This window comes from Acinonyx jubatus, chromosome D2, assembly GCF_027475565.1.
Source record: "Acinonyx jubatus isolate Ajub_Pintada_27869175 chromosome D2, VMU_Ajub_asm_v1.0, whole genome shotgun sequence".
Classification (NCBI taxonomy): Eukaryota; Metazoa; Chordata; class Mammalia; order Carnivora; family Felidae; genus Acinonyx; species Acinonyx jubatus.
In genome coordinates, this window is record NC_069393.1 from 44,393,575 (window position 1) to 44,411,217 (window position 17,643).

General features: G+C 53.5%; 1 protein-coding gene across 1 annotated transcript; it reads right to left on the bottom strand.

Moving 5' to 3' along the window:
• Positions 1-4,940: 4,940 nt before the first annotated feature.
• Positions 4,941-13,990, bottom strand: RBP3 (retinol binding protein 3). The gene is made up of 4 exons (XM_015088234.3): positions 10,943-13,990; positions 8,572-8,762; positions 6,911-7,053; positions 4,941-5,384 (listed from the first exon to the last, which is right to left on the bottom strand). Exons 1-4 carry the CDS (start codon positions 13,988-13,990, stop codon positions 4,990-4,992), a joined length of 3,777 nt encoding a protein of 1,258 aa, XP_014943720.2. The 3' UTR covers positions 4,941-4,989.
• Between the last annotated feature and the right edge of the window lie 3,653 nt (positions 13,991-17,643).

Below are 17,643 nucleotides of genomic sequence, written 5' to 3' on the forward strand. Positions count from 1 at the left end.
GAGAGGACTAAAAATCATATCATAAGAGATAGATCCCATAGGAAAAAAACTTCTATTTTAAAAATAAATTATTCTCCAATAGGCTTTGATTTGTACCACTTCTTAGGGATTTTCAGACACTAATTTTTAGTGGGGGTTGAGAGGCAGTACATTCTGGAAGGAGGGTTGGGGTTCCTTAAATTTAACATCTTCTTCCCTGGTCATCTTGTGTTGTCCTGGGGTAGGAGACAGGAAGCCAGTGGCCTCTGATACCCTCGCTATTTCTAAGCCGCTTGGATTAGCAGGCTATTTTCACTTCCAGCCTCTCTCATCAGCAAGGAAGCAAGGAGGTCCTTAGGCCAGGTGGCAGTTAATCCTATGGAACCCAGGAAATGTGAGACAGGCGCCCTCCAGTGGGGATCTCCTAGGCAGGCTTCTTCGCCCACAAGTAATTTGGTATGCATCCTTTTTTTCTGAGTCATGTTCTCTCATTGCACTAAAGCTGTGTGGATAACCAAGGCCCTCACTGACACACAAACATGACCATTGGCCATGTGACGGGCTGAGTAGGCAGATGCAGGGACATAGGAAGCAGGAAGGTGAGTGAGATGGGAGAAAAGCTGGGGTCCTCCCCTCTGATGCTCCAGTGTGGTCCCTGGCCTCTGCTGGACTGGGGTCTTTGGCCAAGTCTCCAGCAAGGATCCTGATGGTGAAGTAAAGGTTCAGCCTGTCTGTGGGCTGGGGTTACCTTTGGGAGATGGGGAGGATAGCCTGGCCCGGTCCCTCTCACCACAGATCAGTGGTGCCTTGAAGGGGTCCTCAAGCAGGGGGGACCTGAGAAGGTTACATGGCAGAACAGTGGCCCTGACTGCAGGCTGGGCCACAGAAATGGGGTAGGAGGCTGTGGTGGGGATTTAGGAACCAAACCAGGACCCCAAAACAAGGGAGAGGGGAATGAACTATTAACTATTAATTCTGACAACTCATTTAGTGTCTTGGTGATTATGTAGATACCTGGGTGGGAGTGGTGGTGGGAGCAGAGAGGAGGGAGCTGGGGTTAACTCTCAGATCTCTGCCCTAATTTCAGGAGGGAGGGGTAGCTGTGTACAGGATGGGGTCCTGGGGGCAGGAGCAGACCTTATCCAGGTAAGGTGAGAGAAGGTGGAGGTGATGAGCTCATACTGGGACATCAAGAGCAAGATGGGCCTGTAGTCTTTCGGAACAGAGGCTGCTAGGCAGCTGTGGGTCACCTGGTTCTGCCACCAGAAGAGAAGCCTTTCCTTTTCCTTTTTCTCCAGCCTTCTGTCTCCAAGCAGGTAAGAGTGTAAGAGAGCTGGCTCAGGAACGCTGACCCTTTCCCTTTGGTCTGCATGGGACCCTCTGGGTCTGCTTCTCCCACTATAGACCCTCTCCCCAGGCTGAGCCCAGGACCTCTTCATGGTATGGTGGGAACATCAGGGTCTTTGGAGCCAGACAGATGTGGGTTCAAAGCTCGCCTGCCCCTCGCCTGGATGTCTTGAGGGGAGCCTGGGCTGCACCCCGTATTTGATGGGCAGGCTGGGGGCTTGAGCTGGACAGTGGGCAGGAAAAAGGAGCTGGTCAGCAGGACCTCAGCCAAGGTCAGCCAGGGTGGCCTATGGAAGATGTTGCTGCCATCCCTGCTGAGTAGGGGCATGGCTATGCTGCCCTGCACATGGGGCACCTGGCTGCTGCTGCTGCCCAGCTATCGCTTGTTTAAACATTCAACGTGTTTGGGGCTCCTGAGTGACTCAGTCAATTAAGCGTCTGACTCTTAGTATCAGCTCAGGTCACGATCTCATGGTTTGGGAGATCGAGCCACACATCAGGCTCTGTGCTGACAATGCAGAGCCTGCTTGGGATTCTCTCTCTCCCCCTCTCTCTCTGTTCCCCACCCCGCTCCCGCTTCTGTGCGTGCTCTCTCTCTCTCTCTCTCTCAAAATAAATAAATAAACATTAAAAAACCCATTCAACTTACTTAAACAGATTAAACATTCTTCATAGGAACTTCTGATTGGCCCAGAAAGAACCCTGTGCCCGTACCCTGCTGCCGGGAAGCTGGAAAAGTGAACTTGTGGTGTGTCCAGTTTGGTAGTGGGGAAATGGTGACAGGTGACATTGTCTGGGCACTGGATTAACCTTTTTCTTTTTTTTTTTTATAAATTTTTTTTTAACGTTTATTCATTTTTGAGACAGAGACAGAGCATGAATGGGGGAAGGTCAGAGAGAGAGGGAGACACAGAATCTGAAACAGGCTCCAGGCTCTGAGCTGTCAGCCCAGAGCCCGACGCGGAGCTCGAACTCACGGACCGCGAGATCATGACCTGAGCTGAAGTCGGACGCTCAACCGACTGAGCCACCCAGGCGCCCCTGGATTAACCTTTTTCATCTTCATAGCCCCAAAGGTGCTATTGTGGATCTCATTGTACATATGAGAAGACTGAGGCCTGGAGAGGCAAAGTGACTTGCCCTGAGTTCCATAGCTGGGAAGTAGCTGTCCTGGCCTATCCACCCAGACAGGGCTCCCAAATGCCTCACTGCTTCTTAGGGAGTCTGTTTCCCACAGGATCAGATGGGGAGCGATTCTCTGAACATTCAGAGGGTGTGCCTTTGCTGGGTGGCCTAAAGTAGGGTGAATGTCCGCTGTGCTGCCTATGTAAGCCCCTGTGAATTACTGAGCTTGACTGAGTGTCCACTGACTCCTGCAGAAATGATAAGAATGGTTGTGCAGTGCTCGCTTCGGCAGCACATGTACTGAAATGTCTGTCTATGGTACTGAGAAGATTAGCGTGGACCCCGCATAGGAATGATATGCAAATTCGTGAGGTGTTCCATTAAAAAAAATGGTTGTCTCTGCACTGTGAAGCCCCGAAGAGAGAAGTATGTCTGTCACCCACCCTAGGAGCTGCTCCACCCCTCCCCCTATTTAAGACCCATCGAGACCTTTGCCATCTGCAAACCCCACAACACCTAGCCTGATACCGTAAACAAACTAAACAGTCAACAAATGTCAGTGGTGCAAATCAAAGAAATCCAAGTGATATATAAGGAAAACCCCGTGGGAAAAAAATCAGCAATCGCTAATGATCACTAAGGTATGGTTAGGGACTCAAGGTACAATGTATCTTATTTTATTTTTGGAAGAATGCTGTATTTGAAAATAATAATACATGCTTATTATAAGGATTTAAGGAAAGAGAAGACTTCAAATATTGTCCCTGGTTCTACCACCTAGAGGAACCATTGTTTGATGTAGGTGACCATCAGATAGCTATGGGTGTGTGTGTGGTGGGGGGCGCGAGCGGGAAGGAGGAGGGAGGAGAAAGAGCCCCTAGAATATAAGCATGTAGGGGCCTCACACATCTGCCTGGATGTTAATAGGTCTAATGAAGAAAAAGGTGAAATCCCAGTATATGTGATGCTGCTAGAATTCAATCATGCCTTTCAGGTTACTTGAATTTAGCAGAAGGGAAAGGACCCAGAACGCCTTGTATCAGAGCTTTCCTACTTCAGCAGGGTTGGTTCAAGGTTTTCCAGGTGGTGAACCTCCTAGATACTGGTAGTGACCCAGGGGTGTGCCATATTCCACAGCTCCCTGGAGCCTGGGGAGGGGGCTGGTGGAGTCAGGGCTGTGTAGTGAGGTCAGTCCGGTGCCCTGGGGAAGTCGCCTGTGGCAGCTGCAGGCTGGACTCATCAGACAGCGAGGCCAGATGGCAACGGTCCCTCATCCTCCCTCACTCAGACATCTTGGAGCCTGGGGCTCTGAGAGCACTGATTGGCAGGGTTGGGGATGTCCTTGCTGTAACGGCTTCATCCCCACTGTGACTTTGGGCAGAGTCCTGGAGGTCTCTCACTTTTGGGTCCCTGTTGATTCTAGTGGAGTAAGGTTGCCTAGCTCCCAGGGGCCAGCCAGTGGCTGCCTTCCTCCAGGTCACCCCCGGGCTTCCTGTCTCCTCCTGGGGCTTGCCCAGTTCTGGAGGAGATCTTGGGGTCTTCAGCCTTCTTGCCCTGTTAGGAGTGGGCTTGGTCAGCACAGCCAGTGCAGTGACAGACTGCCCTAGGCCAAGAAAGGCAGGCACCCAGACCACCGCCCAGGGCCACTCTACCCTTAAACAGCAATGCTGCGTGTCTAAGTGCCGCATGACACCAGAGCTCACTTTGGGGGCCCTGGCGGAAGCCAGAGAACAAGGCCTTGGGCGGAACACATGAAGGGAAGACAGACTTGCTGCCAGATACTCACGTGCGTTCCTGCACCAGGCGCTGTGCTAAGCGATGGGCAGTGGGAGACGAGGGTGAGCACGATGGCTGCCACCCCTGAGGAGAATGCTGGGACAGAAATGATCCCAGGGCAGGAGGGAGAGGTGTTTTAATGGGGAAGATGCGGAGGCAGGGAGGGCAGAAGGGGGACAATGTGCTGGGGGAGTGGGGGTCCCTGACCTCTGGGCCTGCACTGTCCCACAGGGGATCCGCCGGCCGCAGGTGGCCCCTGAGCCCCAGACATGTGCGTGAGGAAGGGGAAGAAGCACTGTATGTGCAGACTACCTACCAGATTTCAAAGGCTCCGTGCAAAAACATCTCATTCACAATCATTTTTATATTGCTGAAATGATACTACTGTGGATATAGTAGGGCAAATAAATCACACTAGTAAAATACACGTCACCTGTTTCTTTTTACTTTTTAAGAAGGTGGCTACTAGAAAACGTAAAGTGACGTGAGTGCCGCAATCTGCGGCTCACGTCGTAGCTCTGTCAGATGGAGCTGCTCTAGGACCAGGGCTTGGCAATTAAGAAGCATGGGTAGGAGGTACATCTGACTTCGCCTCCCCAAAATAACTACTATGGAGGGGGTTGCCTCTGAGGGGTGAGCTGCCTGTCCCTATGTGCTCAGAGATGTTGGCAATGGTGAAGAGACCATCGGGTGAACTCCAAGGGTGCCTTCAACTCTAAGCCTACTGGGGCTCAGCAGGTCCCTTTTCTGAACCTGGAGGCCTCAGGCAGGACCACGTGCCGGAGTGCCCTTGGTGTGTGGCCTGGAGGTCCCACCCATCCTGGGGCTCCTCCTCGCCCTCAGCAGAGTGTGCTGGAGCATCTCCTTGGCTCTGGTGAGGGCTCCTTCAGCAGGGACAGCCACGTGGGGCACCACACCCACCCCTTCCCAGGAGCTGCCATCCACAGCCCCCACTGAGCGGGCCGTGGGGATGGTGATGTAGAGATGAGTGTCATCCACGTGGTAGGTTTGTGGTGACTGGCAGCCCCCGCTGGTCACTTCCCCGATGACCAGTGCCCGGCCCAGCTTCTTCATGATGTAGGTAAACTCCTCCGCGGCGCCGGCTGTCAGCGCGCTGGTCAGAATGGCCACGTTCTTCTTGGAGCCGTAGCGTTCACCTGGAAGACAGAAGATGGGGAGTCCAGTCAGCACTGTGGGGCACCTGCCTTCTCCGTACCGTGTGGACCCACAAAGAGGAAGGCCTGGGATTTGGTTCTGTGGCCTTGTGTCCACATGCAGGGCATTCCTTTGTGAGCCCCAGTTCTGCAAGTGTCAAATGGGGCTACGAGCGTGTGCCCCACCCATCTCCAGTTTGTAAGGGCTTGACAGCTGCTTCACGCACTTCTGGCACTTTTATCTTTGAGTGACAGGAAAAGCCTTGACTCTCCCGAGGAAAGGATGTGCTTCCTCTTCATGAATCATAAGAATGCCTAACCTGCCAGATTCTCTTTTCACTTTGGACTCCCGGAAGACCCAAACTCGTGGCTTCACGACAACAGCCCTGTAGGGCAACGGTGTCCAATAGAAACACAACGTGACCCAGAAAGTGAGCCACAGATGTCGCTGCAAGTTTTCTAGGAGTCACATTAAACAAGAAAAAAAAAAAGCACAGATGACATGAATCTTAACCATATTTTATTTAACTCAACATATCCAAAACAAATTTGTCTCAAAAATGTTATCAGTAACATTGTGGAGATATTATACGTCTTTATTTTTCCATAAAAAGCCCGAAAATACCTGGCGTATATTTTACACCTGTCACATCCCAACTCATATGAGCCACATTTCAGTGCTCAGTGGCTGCATGTGGCAAGCGGCTCCCATACTGGACATCATTGCAATCTAGGACCCCATGCTCTTGCAGATTTGAGTCTGTTTGTAACTCCTGGTTTTGAATACTGTTTGAATTTACAGTTCACCCGGTTCTAATTTTTATTTACGTTTTGCAGTCTTTGTGAATGTGTGCCTTGGAATCTCCCTCGAATTCTTGTGTGATAAGGAAGTGTACAAATGAAAATTGTGGGGTACTTTTCTGGTCATATGCACCCTTCCCCCCACCGCTCTCCCAGCCCCTTGTCGGATGGGAGCGCAGGTTTCTTGGTTTATCATGCTGAGCAAGGGAGTCAGAGTGAGCCTATCACCCGTGACGGGGACCACGAGAGCCCTGGCTCTACAGAGCGTGGCGCCTGTGCAGGGCAGAGGCCCCATCAGAACCACAAACTTTATTCAGGCAGGTGTGCTGAGCTGCTGCTGACAGCTCAGGGAGGATGAGCACCAGCAACTCTGTGGGGTTTGGTGAAGGGCAAGGGTCCTTCTAATTCTGCCGTGCCTTGCATGCTGATGGTTGTCATGGCCAGAACAGAGGGCATTTTGGTTTTAGAGAAACCGGCATTCAGATTTGGGCGCATCCACTTATTAGCTGGGTGATGTTAGACAAGAGACTCGACCTAGTCAAGGCTCATCTAGAAAATAAGCATAATGGTAGCATTTTGTAGGGATTAAGAATCATATGTAAAAGTGCAGCGCATGCAGAGCTTTATATTCCATTTACTGTTACTTTTCCCTGGACCCAAGCTGTCTTTCCCTGATTTTCCAGAAGCTTCTAGAATGAGAACAGGAAAGGGAAAGCGTCTGTACATACCTGCGAGCTGGGTGTGGGTCCAGAGCTCACTGACAGAGTCGTTGGGCCGGCTGTAGATTTTGTCCAACAGAATTGGAGGACCTTCATCAAAGAAGTAGGAGCACAGGGCAGAGATGGAGGAGGTGGGGCCACCGATGTTGAACCTAAGGGAAGGGAAGTGGGGGTCATTGGGGCAGAGCTCACAGGGAGGCCCTCGGTTCTCCTCTGGGAGCCTGGGACCTTTGCCCTGAGGAGGACACTAATTCCAGGCAGCCTCCCTGTCCCATCCTTCTCCTGCAGAATTCTGTGGTTGGCATTTCCCAGAGTACAAGTCTCTTGAGAAATTTCAAAACACTGGTGCCATACCTGCCCTTTCTGATCACATATTAATACATTATGTGATACATATTGTGTCCATTACATTAAAGGCTCTGACAAGTCCTGCAGTCATGAACTTGCTGATAGATTTTCCTCATTAACTGACCGTGGACTGCTCTCCACACCCATGCTGCCTGTGAGGACACTGCTTTCCCAGCTGCATTCTCTATAATTTCATAAGACCCACTGGGCATTTTTGTTCACGTCTCCTAATGAGCTGCTACTTAGTATAGCCGAGTGCTCAGAGTTGTGGAACCACACTGGATGGGGAGTGGAAGAGTGGGGGAGGGGACAACCTGTGCCTGTCCTAGGACATTCGGATTTGCCCTGTTATGTGAATTCTTTGGGACCCTGTCTCCTCATCTGTGAATAAGAAGTGTGGGCTGGTGATATGATAGGATTCTCTTCTGGTTGAAGGTCTAGGGTGGCCCAGCTGGGTTTAGGGCCTTTGACCTCAGTGTCTGAAACTCCAAACCTCAGGTTAGAAGGGTCTGGAAGCACTCTGTAGGCTGGGCCACTTCCTCTTTTACAAATGTAGCCACAGAGCCCTGGGAGAGGTTTTGGAGAACAAGCCTCTGAGATCTGGAGCCCTCTAGTGACAGACAAGAACCACAGCTGAGCTGCAGACAAGCAAGTCGTGACTTGGCCAATTCTGGCAGCCTGTCTCCTGCAGCTGCAAAGTGGGGTTCTGTATCCTGGGGGAGCAGCCTGCCCCTCCCTGTGTCCATGGAGGCAGGGGCCTGGTCGCTGGGGGTGGGTGTTCTTCCACCCACTCCAGGAGGGAGGTCTCTACCTAAAAGCGTCCCTCCACCAGCCATTCTGTGATGCAAAGAATTCTTTTTGCCACAATAGTGGCTTATTCTCAAATTCTCTCGGGGACTCTGGCTTTCCAATTCTCATGGTCAGGGTGGTCACGGGCTGACTTTGTATGACATAAGAGGCACAATGCAGGTGGTGGCCTAGCTAGCTGTCCCAAACATGACTGATCACCAGAATCACCCGGGGTGATGCCTTTCAAATACACAGATGACTGGGCCTCACCCCGGAGCTTTAGATTCAGTAGGGTCACGTTAAGCCCCCAGAATCTGTTTTTAAAGTCTCCCTTCCCCCTCTCTCTCCGCTGAGTCCTATGGCCAGGCAAGTTTGGAAACCACAGGAGTAGCCCAGTGATTCTCAGCCTGGAATTAACACTGGGATCATCTGAGGAGCTTAGAAAGATCACCGATGTTGGGGTCCCCCACGGCCGATTACGCCAGAACCCCTGGGTTGGCTGGCCAGAGACCTCTGCCCCCCCAGCCACTGACCTCATGTCAATGATCATGGCATCCGTGTGCACGATCTTCTTCCAAACATGCTCCACCAGCAGCTCTGACACCTGGGTGAGCAGCTCACAGTCCCCAAACGTGTCAAACCTCAAGTAGCCAAGGTTGTCCTCAAACACATTAGTATGAAAGGAAAACTTGATCAGGTCCTCAAAGACTTCAGGGGAAGGGATCTGAAAAAAATGGGTGGGGGCCCAGCTCAGTGTCAGCAGAGGAGCAGATGTTACAGCTCAGGAAACCGGGCACCACAGTTTTCCTTTATACGTGAAAGATATTGAGGGTATGGGAGGGAATTAACATTTCTGAAGAAGGTTTCCGATGGAGTGCCTAGGAGGTTATGTGGGTGGTGGGCCTAGGATGTGGACCCAAATGAGGTTGGCAGACTCCTTACAGAGAACGTTCATGCATGTCAACCCCACACCGCGGTGTCCAGAGCTGCAAGGCCCAGGCGTGGTCTCCACTCTGACTCCCCTGACCTCACCAGATACCTCCTGATGGTTCTGAGTTCATCTTCTTCCCTAGGGCTGGGAGGGAAGACATTAGCTAGCTCCTGGGCCCCTGAACCTTTAGAAGGGGGTTTGGCCCTGTGCTGAGCACATTGCAGCCCTTACCATCACCATGAGGGCACCCTATAGCGTCCCCATCCTTTCAATGAGGACACTGAAGCACAGAGTGATTAAGTAACTTGCCCAAGGTCACACAGCCAGTAGGTGGTGGAACCAGAAGCTGAATCCATATGTGACTCCAAACCATGAATCCTGGCGATGCTGGAAAGGAGTGGGTCCTCGATTTGGAATCTGGTGGCCCTGTGAGTCTAGCACAGTGCTGGCACATTCTAGGCTCCCCCAACATGTTTTGTGCCTCATCTTCTCTCTCCAAGACTGCCAGAAGGACACAGGCTCTGTGGGCCGGAATGTTAACTGGGACACCCAGCCTCCAGGGTCTGCTTTGCCCTTAGTCACAAGCTCTTCAGCCATGGGTCACACTCTTCTGCACCCCTCTGGGTTTCCATTTCTCTTTTTGTAAAACAGGGATGATGATTCTGCACTAGATGCTTCTAGTGCCCTTGGCCCTCCTCTGATTTTTGCTACAACCGCCCCTTGCCTGACAGGGCCTTGCCTCCAGCACACCCCTATGTCTTTCCATTCTCGATTTCAGGACCTTCTCCAAGCTGCCTCAGAGTTTGAGAGAGTTCATGTCCCCAGGGGGACCTTTCGCCAAAGAAGGACAGGAACTGCTGTGTCCCGTCTGTAGATGGACAGCTCCGGGAAGCCTTCCCCACTCTTGTTAGGGTTCCATCGGAATTTTAGGAAGCAACAGCTTCCATAATGCCCTTACCCATCAGCTTTTCCTCCTTTCCTATCCCATTCTCCCTGCCTCCTCACTCCTGCTTCAAAGACGGCCTCCCACCTGAACTGCCTGCATCCTAGACCTCCTTTCAAGGGACCCCGAGACAAATGCTGCCCTGACTACTTGTGACTCTGCCACAAAATCACAGAGGATAAACGACGTGGAGAGATGTTGTAAATGCTGCTTCCCGATGAATCTCTTAGCTTATGGGAGTGCTTGATGAATCCATGGCCACTGGTCTAGAGAACTTCTCTCTCATCCACCCAGCAGCAAAACTCCTCAACCTTGATTTACCTTTTCAGTGTTTTCCCCAAATGCCATTGCCGGCTTTGAATATACTGACCACAATAGCCTTGCTTGGAATTTCCCATCCAGCTGGCCCTTGGACCAGACTGCACGCCCACCAAGTGCAGCTCCTTCCGGATGCTTTGCATCGTGGGAGGGGAGGAGAAGGCAGGGGGTGCCTGACCACTGCCATGATTCTCCAGGCTGTGCACCGTCAGCACCCCTGACCATGCCACAGCCTGTGTCTAGGCTCCATGCTTTAGCTCTGAGACAACTGTGAGGCCAAGACCTCTGCCTGCTCCTCTCTCTCCATCTGAAACCCCCCGAGGCAGGCAGGTGGTGAGAATGAACACAAACCCCGCATTTCCAGGGGACGAAACCGTAGTGACCTCTCATGACCTGACCTTTCCGCCAACACTGATGATAAGTGCTGCAAACATTTGCCTTCCACCCCGCCAAGAGTGCCACTCCTTCTACACCAGGGGTTTTCAAACTGAGTCCTCATGGGTTATCGGTGCTCTACAGAGGTGCTCAGGGACACCAGAAGGAGAAGGGATGACAGGATGAGAGGAAGGGAAAGACGTGACTAATGAGAATTTAAACACGAAAACGAGTCTGGAAGCGATTGCCCGGCACCGTGCACAGAGCCCTGGATGTGCAGACAACCGGTCGGCTCATTGCTGGGACTGTGCTAGGCTCAGTCTCCCTTGTGTCTCACCTGCATGGGCACAATCCCAGGAATGCGGTCCTTGGCATCCTCGGGGATATGGGCTGTCTTCAGGTGTGGGTCTCCGGACAGCATCTGCAGATCGGCCCCCAGCATCTCAGCCAAGGCCCCTTCTGAGGTCACCCTTGAATAGCGGCTCTGCATACGGCTCAGTTTGGCCGCCATCTTGGCCCCCAGTTCAGGGGAGGCATAGTTATCGGCTACTAGCTTCCCGGTTGTCTGCAGCACAGTGGGCACCTTGGCCCGCAGGGCCACTATGTCCCGGGCTGTGGAGAGGGCCTCATTCATGGGCACGGTGATGTCGGGCTCCACCCCAGCCAGGTCCCAGGCTTCGCCTGTGCTGGCACTCAGGGCCATCTGCGTGGGCATGGAGGCGTATAAGGGGCTGCTGCCCACCTGGTAGATGCCCACAGAGAGTGCCCCTCCAGCTGTGGGCTCCCCAATGATGGTGGCCCGCTGCAGGTCCTGCATGGTGTGAGCAAACGCCTCAGCTGCCGACCCGCTGATGTGGCTCATCAGGATGTAGAGGTCTTTGTGGGGGCCGTAGCGCTTGCCAGCCACCTGGGGCAGCGTCCACACTTCCGTGACCCTCGAGGTCGCCCTGTCAAAGACAGAGTAGAGGTGCTGGCGGGGCTCTGCTTCAAAGAAGTAGGAGCAGAGCAGCGGCACAGCCGTGGAGTAGCTACCAGGGTTGTAGCGCAGGTCGACAACCAGCGCGGCCGTGTCCACCAGCCTCTGCCACACCAGCTGCACCAGCTGTGGCCCAATGGCCTTCACCGTCTCCAGCTCGGCCATGGCGTCGAAACGCAGGTAACCCAGCCGGCCAGGCAGCACCTCTGTTTTAAACAGGGCTTCGATGAGGTAGGAGACCTCCTCTGGGGAGGGCACGACAGGGGGTGGGGGGGGCGCCTCCTCGGCCACCATCTCACCAGGGCTGTGGAACACCAGCAGACGGTGGTCCCCAGACATCTCCTGCAGGTCGGCCGTGAGCTGGGAGGCCAGTGACTCCAGGTCCACGGCAGTGCGGTAGGCCCCCTCGGCCAGCTTGGCTCGAAGCAGGGCACTGGTCTGCCCGATGACCTCTGGCCGTGCATAGTGAGCCTCGACCAGGTGCCCCGTGCCCTCCACCAGGGCCTCCAGGCTGCGGTGGAACTCCAGCACCTCCTGGGCCCTGTCCAGGGCTTCCTCGGCCAGCACAATGGCGTCGGGCACCACGCCACCTCCCAACCAGCACTCGCCGTGGTTGTCGATGAAGGTGAGCACGGGCACGGTGAGCACCAGGCCACCCTCCGGCGTCTCCAGCAGGGGCACTGTACAGGTGTGCAGCAGGCTGCCCGCGGTGATCTCACCCACCAGCGTGGCCCAGCCCAGCGACTGCATGAGGAAGGCCAGCTCCTCAGCCGCGGTGGCAGTGCGGTGGCTGGTGAGCAGGTACACGCCGCGCTGGGTGGGGTAGCCCCGGCCCAGCAGCTCCATGCGGCTGAAGTGCTCCTGCGTGATGTTGGTGCGGCGGTCATAGGTGGTGAAGAGGCGCACGGAGCCGTTGTCGGGGCCCTGGAAGTAAGACAGTAGCAGGGGCACAGCAGAGGACGGCCCCCCGGGGTTCTGGCGCAGGTCCACGATGAGGTGCTCCGTGCCCTGCAGGGGCGCCCACACCTGGCGCACAATGTAGGGGCTTAGCACCTCCAGCACGGAGGCATCGGCGAAGCTGTCAAAGCGGAGGTAGCCCACGTTGCCCGGTAGCACCGACACCTGAAACATAGAGACCACCAGGGCCTGCCGGGCGGCCTCAGCTCCGGGCACCGTGGGGACTACCTCCGGAGGCTCGTCCTCGCCAACCTCGGGCCCAGAAGAGGCGTCCTTGGCCCTCACGGCCCGCACCAGGAGCCTGGGGTCCTCAGACACAGTCTGTAGGCCAGCATTGAGTTTGGTGACCAGGTCCTCCTCCGAGACTACTGCGGAGAAGTCCATGTTGGCCAGGTGGTGCAGCAGGCTGGGCACACGGTCCACCAGGGTGTAGTAGGTCTGCAGCGCCTCCTGCAGGCGCCGGACAACTCCTGGCAGGGCCCGGCGCAGAGTGAGTATGGCCAGGGCTTTCTCTAGGGCCTGCTCGGCTGGTGTACCCACACAGGGCAGCACCCCACTGCCCTCCCATGTCTGGCTGCCCCCTCCCAGGGGCCCTAGGGACCTGGCCACGGGCACGGTGAGGAAGAAGTCAGACTGGCCTATCCTCAGCTTCTGGAGGTCCAGGGCACCCCCCACAGTCCGCTCACCCACCACGATGGCCCTGCGCATCTGCTTGAGGATGTAAGTGATGTCCTCAGCCACGCCCCCAGTGTGGCCGCTGGTGAGGACCACCACATCCTTGTCAGCACTGTACCTTTCTCCCAGCACCTGGGGCAAGGTCCAGATCTCAGTGGTCGTATTGGAGGGACGGTCGTAGATGGTATCCACATGCAGGACCGTGTTCCCTGGGTGCAGGTAGGAGATGACGTAGGGGATGCCGGAAACGTGGCCCCCGGTGCAGTGCCGGAGGTCCAGCACCAAGGCAGAGGTGCCCATGAGCTTCCTCCAGACGCTGGCCACCAGGAAGCCCCCCAGCTTGCTCACCACCTCCTGGCTTGGGATGTCGTCCACACGCAGGTAGCCCACATTGCCCTCCAGAACCTCGTGGCGGATGCCCTTCTGCAGCCGGGCAAGCATTTCCTCTTTTGTGAGGTTGGTGAGTGCTGGGGCTTGCCGGGGAGCCTCAAGGGTGCTGGGCTCGTATGAAATGACCAGGCGAGGGTCGTTCAAGGAGCTCTGCACCCCAGTCGTCAGCACATGGGCCAGGGTCTGAGGGTCCGAGATGGCGAGGATCTCACGACTCTTGATGGCCTGCTCGATGGCTTCCTGCATCCCCATCAGGTTCTCTGGGAAGCAGTAGTTATCCAGGAGGACCTTGGCCATGTCCAGCACCAGGCTTGGCTGGAACAGGTGCGTGGGGCCAGCCAGGCCACAGAGCAGCATGGACAAGAGAAGGGCCCATTCTCTAGTCATGGGGATCCAGAAGGAGAGCTGGCTCCCAAGCAAAAGCTCCCTTGACTGTGCGTAAGGCCACGGCACTGCCCTGTGCGGCTGCCTTCCTCCCTCGTCCTTCTCAGCGGGTGGACAGAAGGTCCGGGGCTAAACTCGGGAGTTGGGGTGCGGCTTCCAGCTCCAGTAAGCCTTTAATCCTGTCTAATTCAAGCGCATCAGCCCTGGGGACTGGGAAGAAGGGCCCGAAGTGGTTTGACCCAGAAGGTATGTTGGATCTCATGCTACTGTGCTATCTCTGTGTATAGTAATCTGAATAACCACCGTTTATTTGCAGTTCCTGCCGCATGCCGGACTCCATGCTTCATGCTTCACACAAGGTGACAGTTTTCACCAGAGCCTTGCAAAATAGAGCTGTTAACCTGCTGGAAATAGCATCTTCCCACTACACTGGGTGATCCATGCCTCTGGAATTAGGTAGAGCTCACTGGAGGCCCGGCTCCGCGACTCACTGCTCTGTGGCCTTAGGGAAGTATCTTACTTATTGCATAGATCACGTGAGAAAATATGTGTAAAGCATTTCACAGTTTCAGGCAAGACGGAAGCATTCCGTCGCTGATAAGTTCTCCCTGGTAGGTATTATCTCTGCTGTAGAGCTGAAGAAATAGATCTCAGTAGCTTACTGAAGCCCATCACCTTAGGGGTGAAGGCGACATTGAGAAGAAGTCTGGGGGGACTGCAGTCAGCCCAGACAGTGCAGAGGCTGAGTCTGGGGCTCCCATCTACTTCAGGGCTTGAAGCTTTTTTCTATATCTTGGTAATGCATCCAGGGAATTGGGGTGGTCCCCCACTCCCGCCACCACAACAGCTTTCAAACAGTAGGAATACGATGTCCGGACCTCAATGCAGGATGTGGTGAGTGGGAGGGGCATCTGCCTTCTAGACACCATGGGACCAGTGATTCTAGGTCAGGTGAGGTTAGCTCTGAGACCTGACAAGTGTCCATTCTCCTGGCTAAAGAAGACCCCCTGCTGGGTAAGGGCTCAGCTATGGCCCGCTGCTTGCGGGAAGAACCCAACTGCAGGACTTAGGTGTCTGTGGTCCCAGACCTCACAGGCATCCAGATCATTCCCTCACCTGCACAGAGCATACAGGCCTGTCTCAGGTGAACAGCTGGACCCTTAGGCTCCCAGATCTTGCTCCTTGGCATGGAAGGGACATGGGTCCTGCTGAGGGCTGACTTGCCACAGATCTCCAAGCGTATCTGCCACGGAGCCTAGAGTCTAGAAGCCCTGCTTTGTCTCCGCACCCCTCTGAGGGTGGGCACTTTCCATATTTATCAGACAAGCACGGCTCAGACTGCACAGCCAGGAAGAGCGCTGGGAAAGCGGCCTGCCTCCACTCTTCTCACTTTGTCCTGTTATCGCCACCACACACTTCTTGAGTCGTGTGGGCAGCAGGCGGGCACACATGTGTCCCTCAGCAGGCACCCCCCCGCAAGAGGTGCTCCGGGAGACGGGGGGCTTTCTCAGTGCCCCTGAGAACCACAATCCGCTCTCTGGAAATCATTGTCTGAGGATGTTTACCAAGTGGTTTATGAAAGCCAAAGAGGTCAATTAGCTAAAACAAACATGTTTTTAGCTCATTAGGATTTGTTTAATGCCCAAGTGACATATGGTCACATCACTCCACTATTTGCAGCCAATGAGGTGAGCCTGATTTATTATAACAATAAGGCCTCCTTAGTTCCTACTGGGAAGATTGGGCCTTTCACTCTGGCCCCAACTTGGGGAATCACATCTCAGAGTATGCCATCCTGGGCCTCTGAGGGCACTTCTCTGTCATTGCGTGAGCTCAGGCAAAGCCTCTGGGCCAGGAAGTGCAGAGGATAAAGACCATCAGGAAAAGGTCCTTCTTTGGGGAAGGCGCTTCCCCTGGACATTCCTTAAAATGCAGCCTCAGGATGGGATTCCTGCAGCTGTTGCTGGGCCCTGATTTGTGGGGATGGCCCAGAGCCTCGCAGAGGATGTGGAAAACAAAATGAGGGTCCACTTCAAGTCATCAGGGGGGCAGAGTTAGTGCCTGCAAGGGGATGTGATGTGTCCTCTTGTGGGTGAAGGGAGAAAATTCTGTCCCCAAAGTTCTCCAGTCTGTCAAGGAACCAGGGATGTTCCCTGGCCCCCAGGTGAGGGGGAACATAAGTACTTGGCAGTCAGCTAAGGACAGTGTACCTCAGACAAGTCCACGGCGAAATCCAGGAGGAGAGAAATTCCACACCTTCCCATCCAATCCTTGCTAGCCATCAGTCTAGGGGGCTACCGAGAGTCCCATGTGACCTTGGGTTGGATTTTGGAGTTGGGATGAAGTCAGAAGCCCCTGCCTCCCTGTCACTTGCACAAGCAGCCATGCGGGCAGAGATGTCAAGAGTACAAGCTTGGGAGCCTCCGCCCCGACCAGCCCTACTACTTTCTAGGGTAGAGACCTTTATTAAGTAACATGACTGCTCTGTGCCTTGGCTTCCTTGGAAGGGAAACAGGATAAAGTTTGCATTGTTGCAACAGTGTTGGCAGGTGTAACAAAGAAGCTGAGGACTCAGTAGGAGTTGGTGAGGGGCAGCCTATGATCAGAACTCCCCTGTGGGGGTGGGGAGAGATACCCCAACAGGCAGAAATAGCCCTCGGGCCCCTGGCATATGGAATGTTTCTGAGGCCCCAAACCTTCCATTGGCCTCGGTGTGTCTGGAGAATCTGTATGCCTGAGAAAAGCTAGGGCTTAGTGTTCACTCCAGAGCACAACCCGCAGCGATCCAAATGTCAGATTAAAAGGGGGATGAAGCACAGAAGATGTGCTATTGGGATGGTCACATGGAACATGCCTGGAGCCTGGGCAATCCAAGAAGGAGCAAATCACTTGTTACATTACAGATTCACTTTTTGCTGTGGGCAGAGGCCTTATCTCTGTCTATTATCCATCCATCCATCCATTGTTTGATGTTTATCTTTCCCTCAGTGTTCTTTATGGACATTTTCAACCAGTACAGCCAATACCCATGTACTTAGATTCTAACATTGACATTTTATTACCCTTTCATTATCTCACCTCTATCTCTCTGACCCTCTCCCTAAATCTCAGACCAACATAGTTTTTTTTTTGGATGCATTTCAAAGCACGTTGAATCTTGTCTTTATTTTAATCCTTTTTCTTTCTACTCTTTAAAAAATAAGAGTGAAACATACTCCTTTTTACAAGTTAAAGAATTCATAAATGTGTGAACAATCTTTTTCCAAAGCCATTCTAACCCAGCCAATAATAATATGTATTATACATACATAAATGTTTAATGTGTAGCTGTCCTCACCTTTCTCTGCGTTCATACATGGAAGCACATATGCAGGAGATGTATTGTCCATTCACCTATGGATGCTTATCCATCTGTCCATTTGTTTAATGTTACCTATGTATACATAGTGTCTATACTGCATACACATAGTAGTTTGTATCTTGTTTTACTTACTTAAGCATACAGCAGAAACAACCTTCAATGTTGAAGCCTAAACATAAAGTTCATCCTTTTAATGGTTGCATCGTAGTCCTTGGTAATTTACTGATCTTTTGCTTCTGTTTTTTGCTTCTATGGTTATAAACGTTCTCAAACATGTGTTCACAAGGACTAGTGC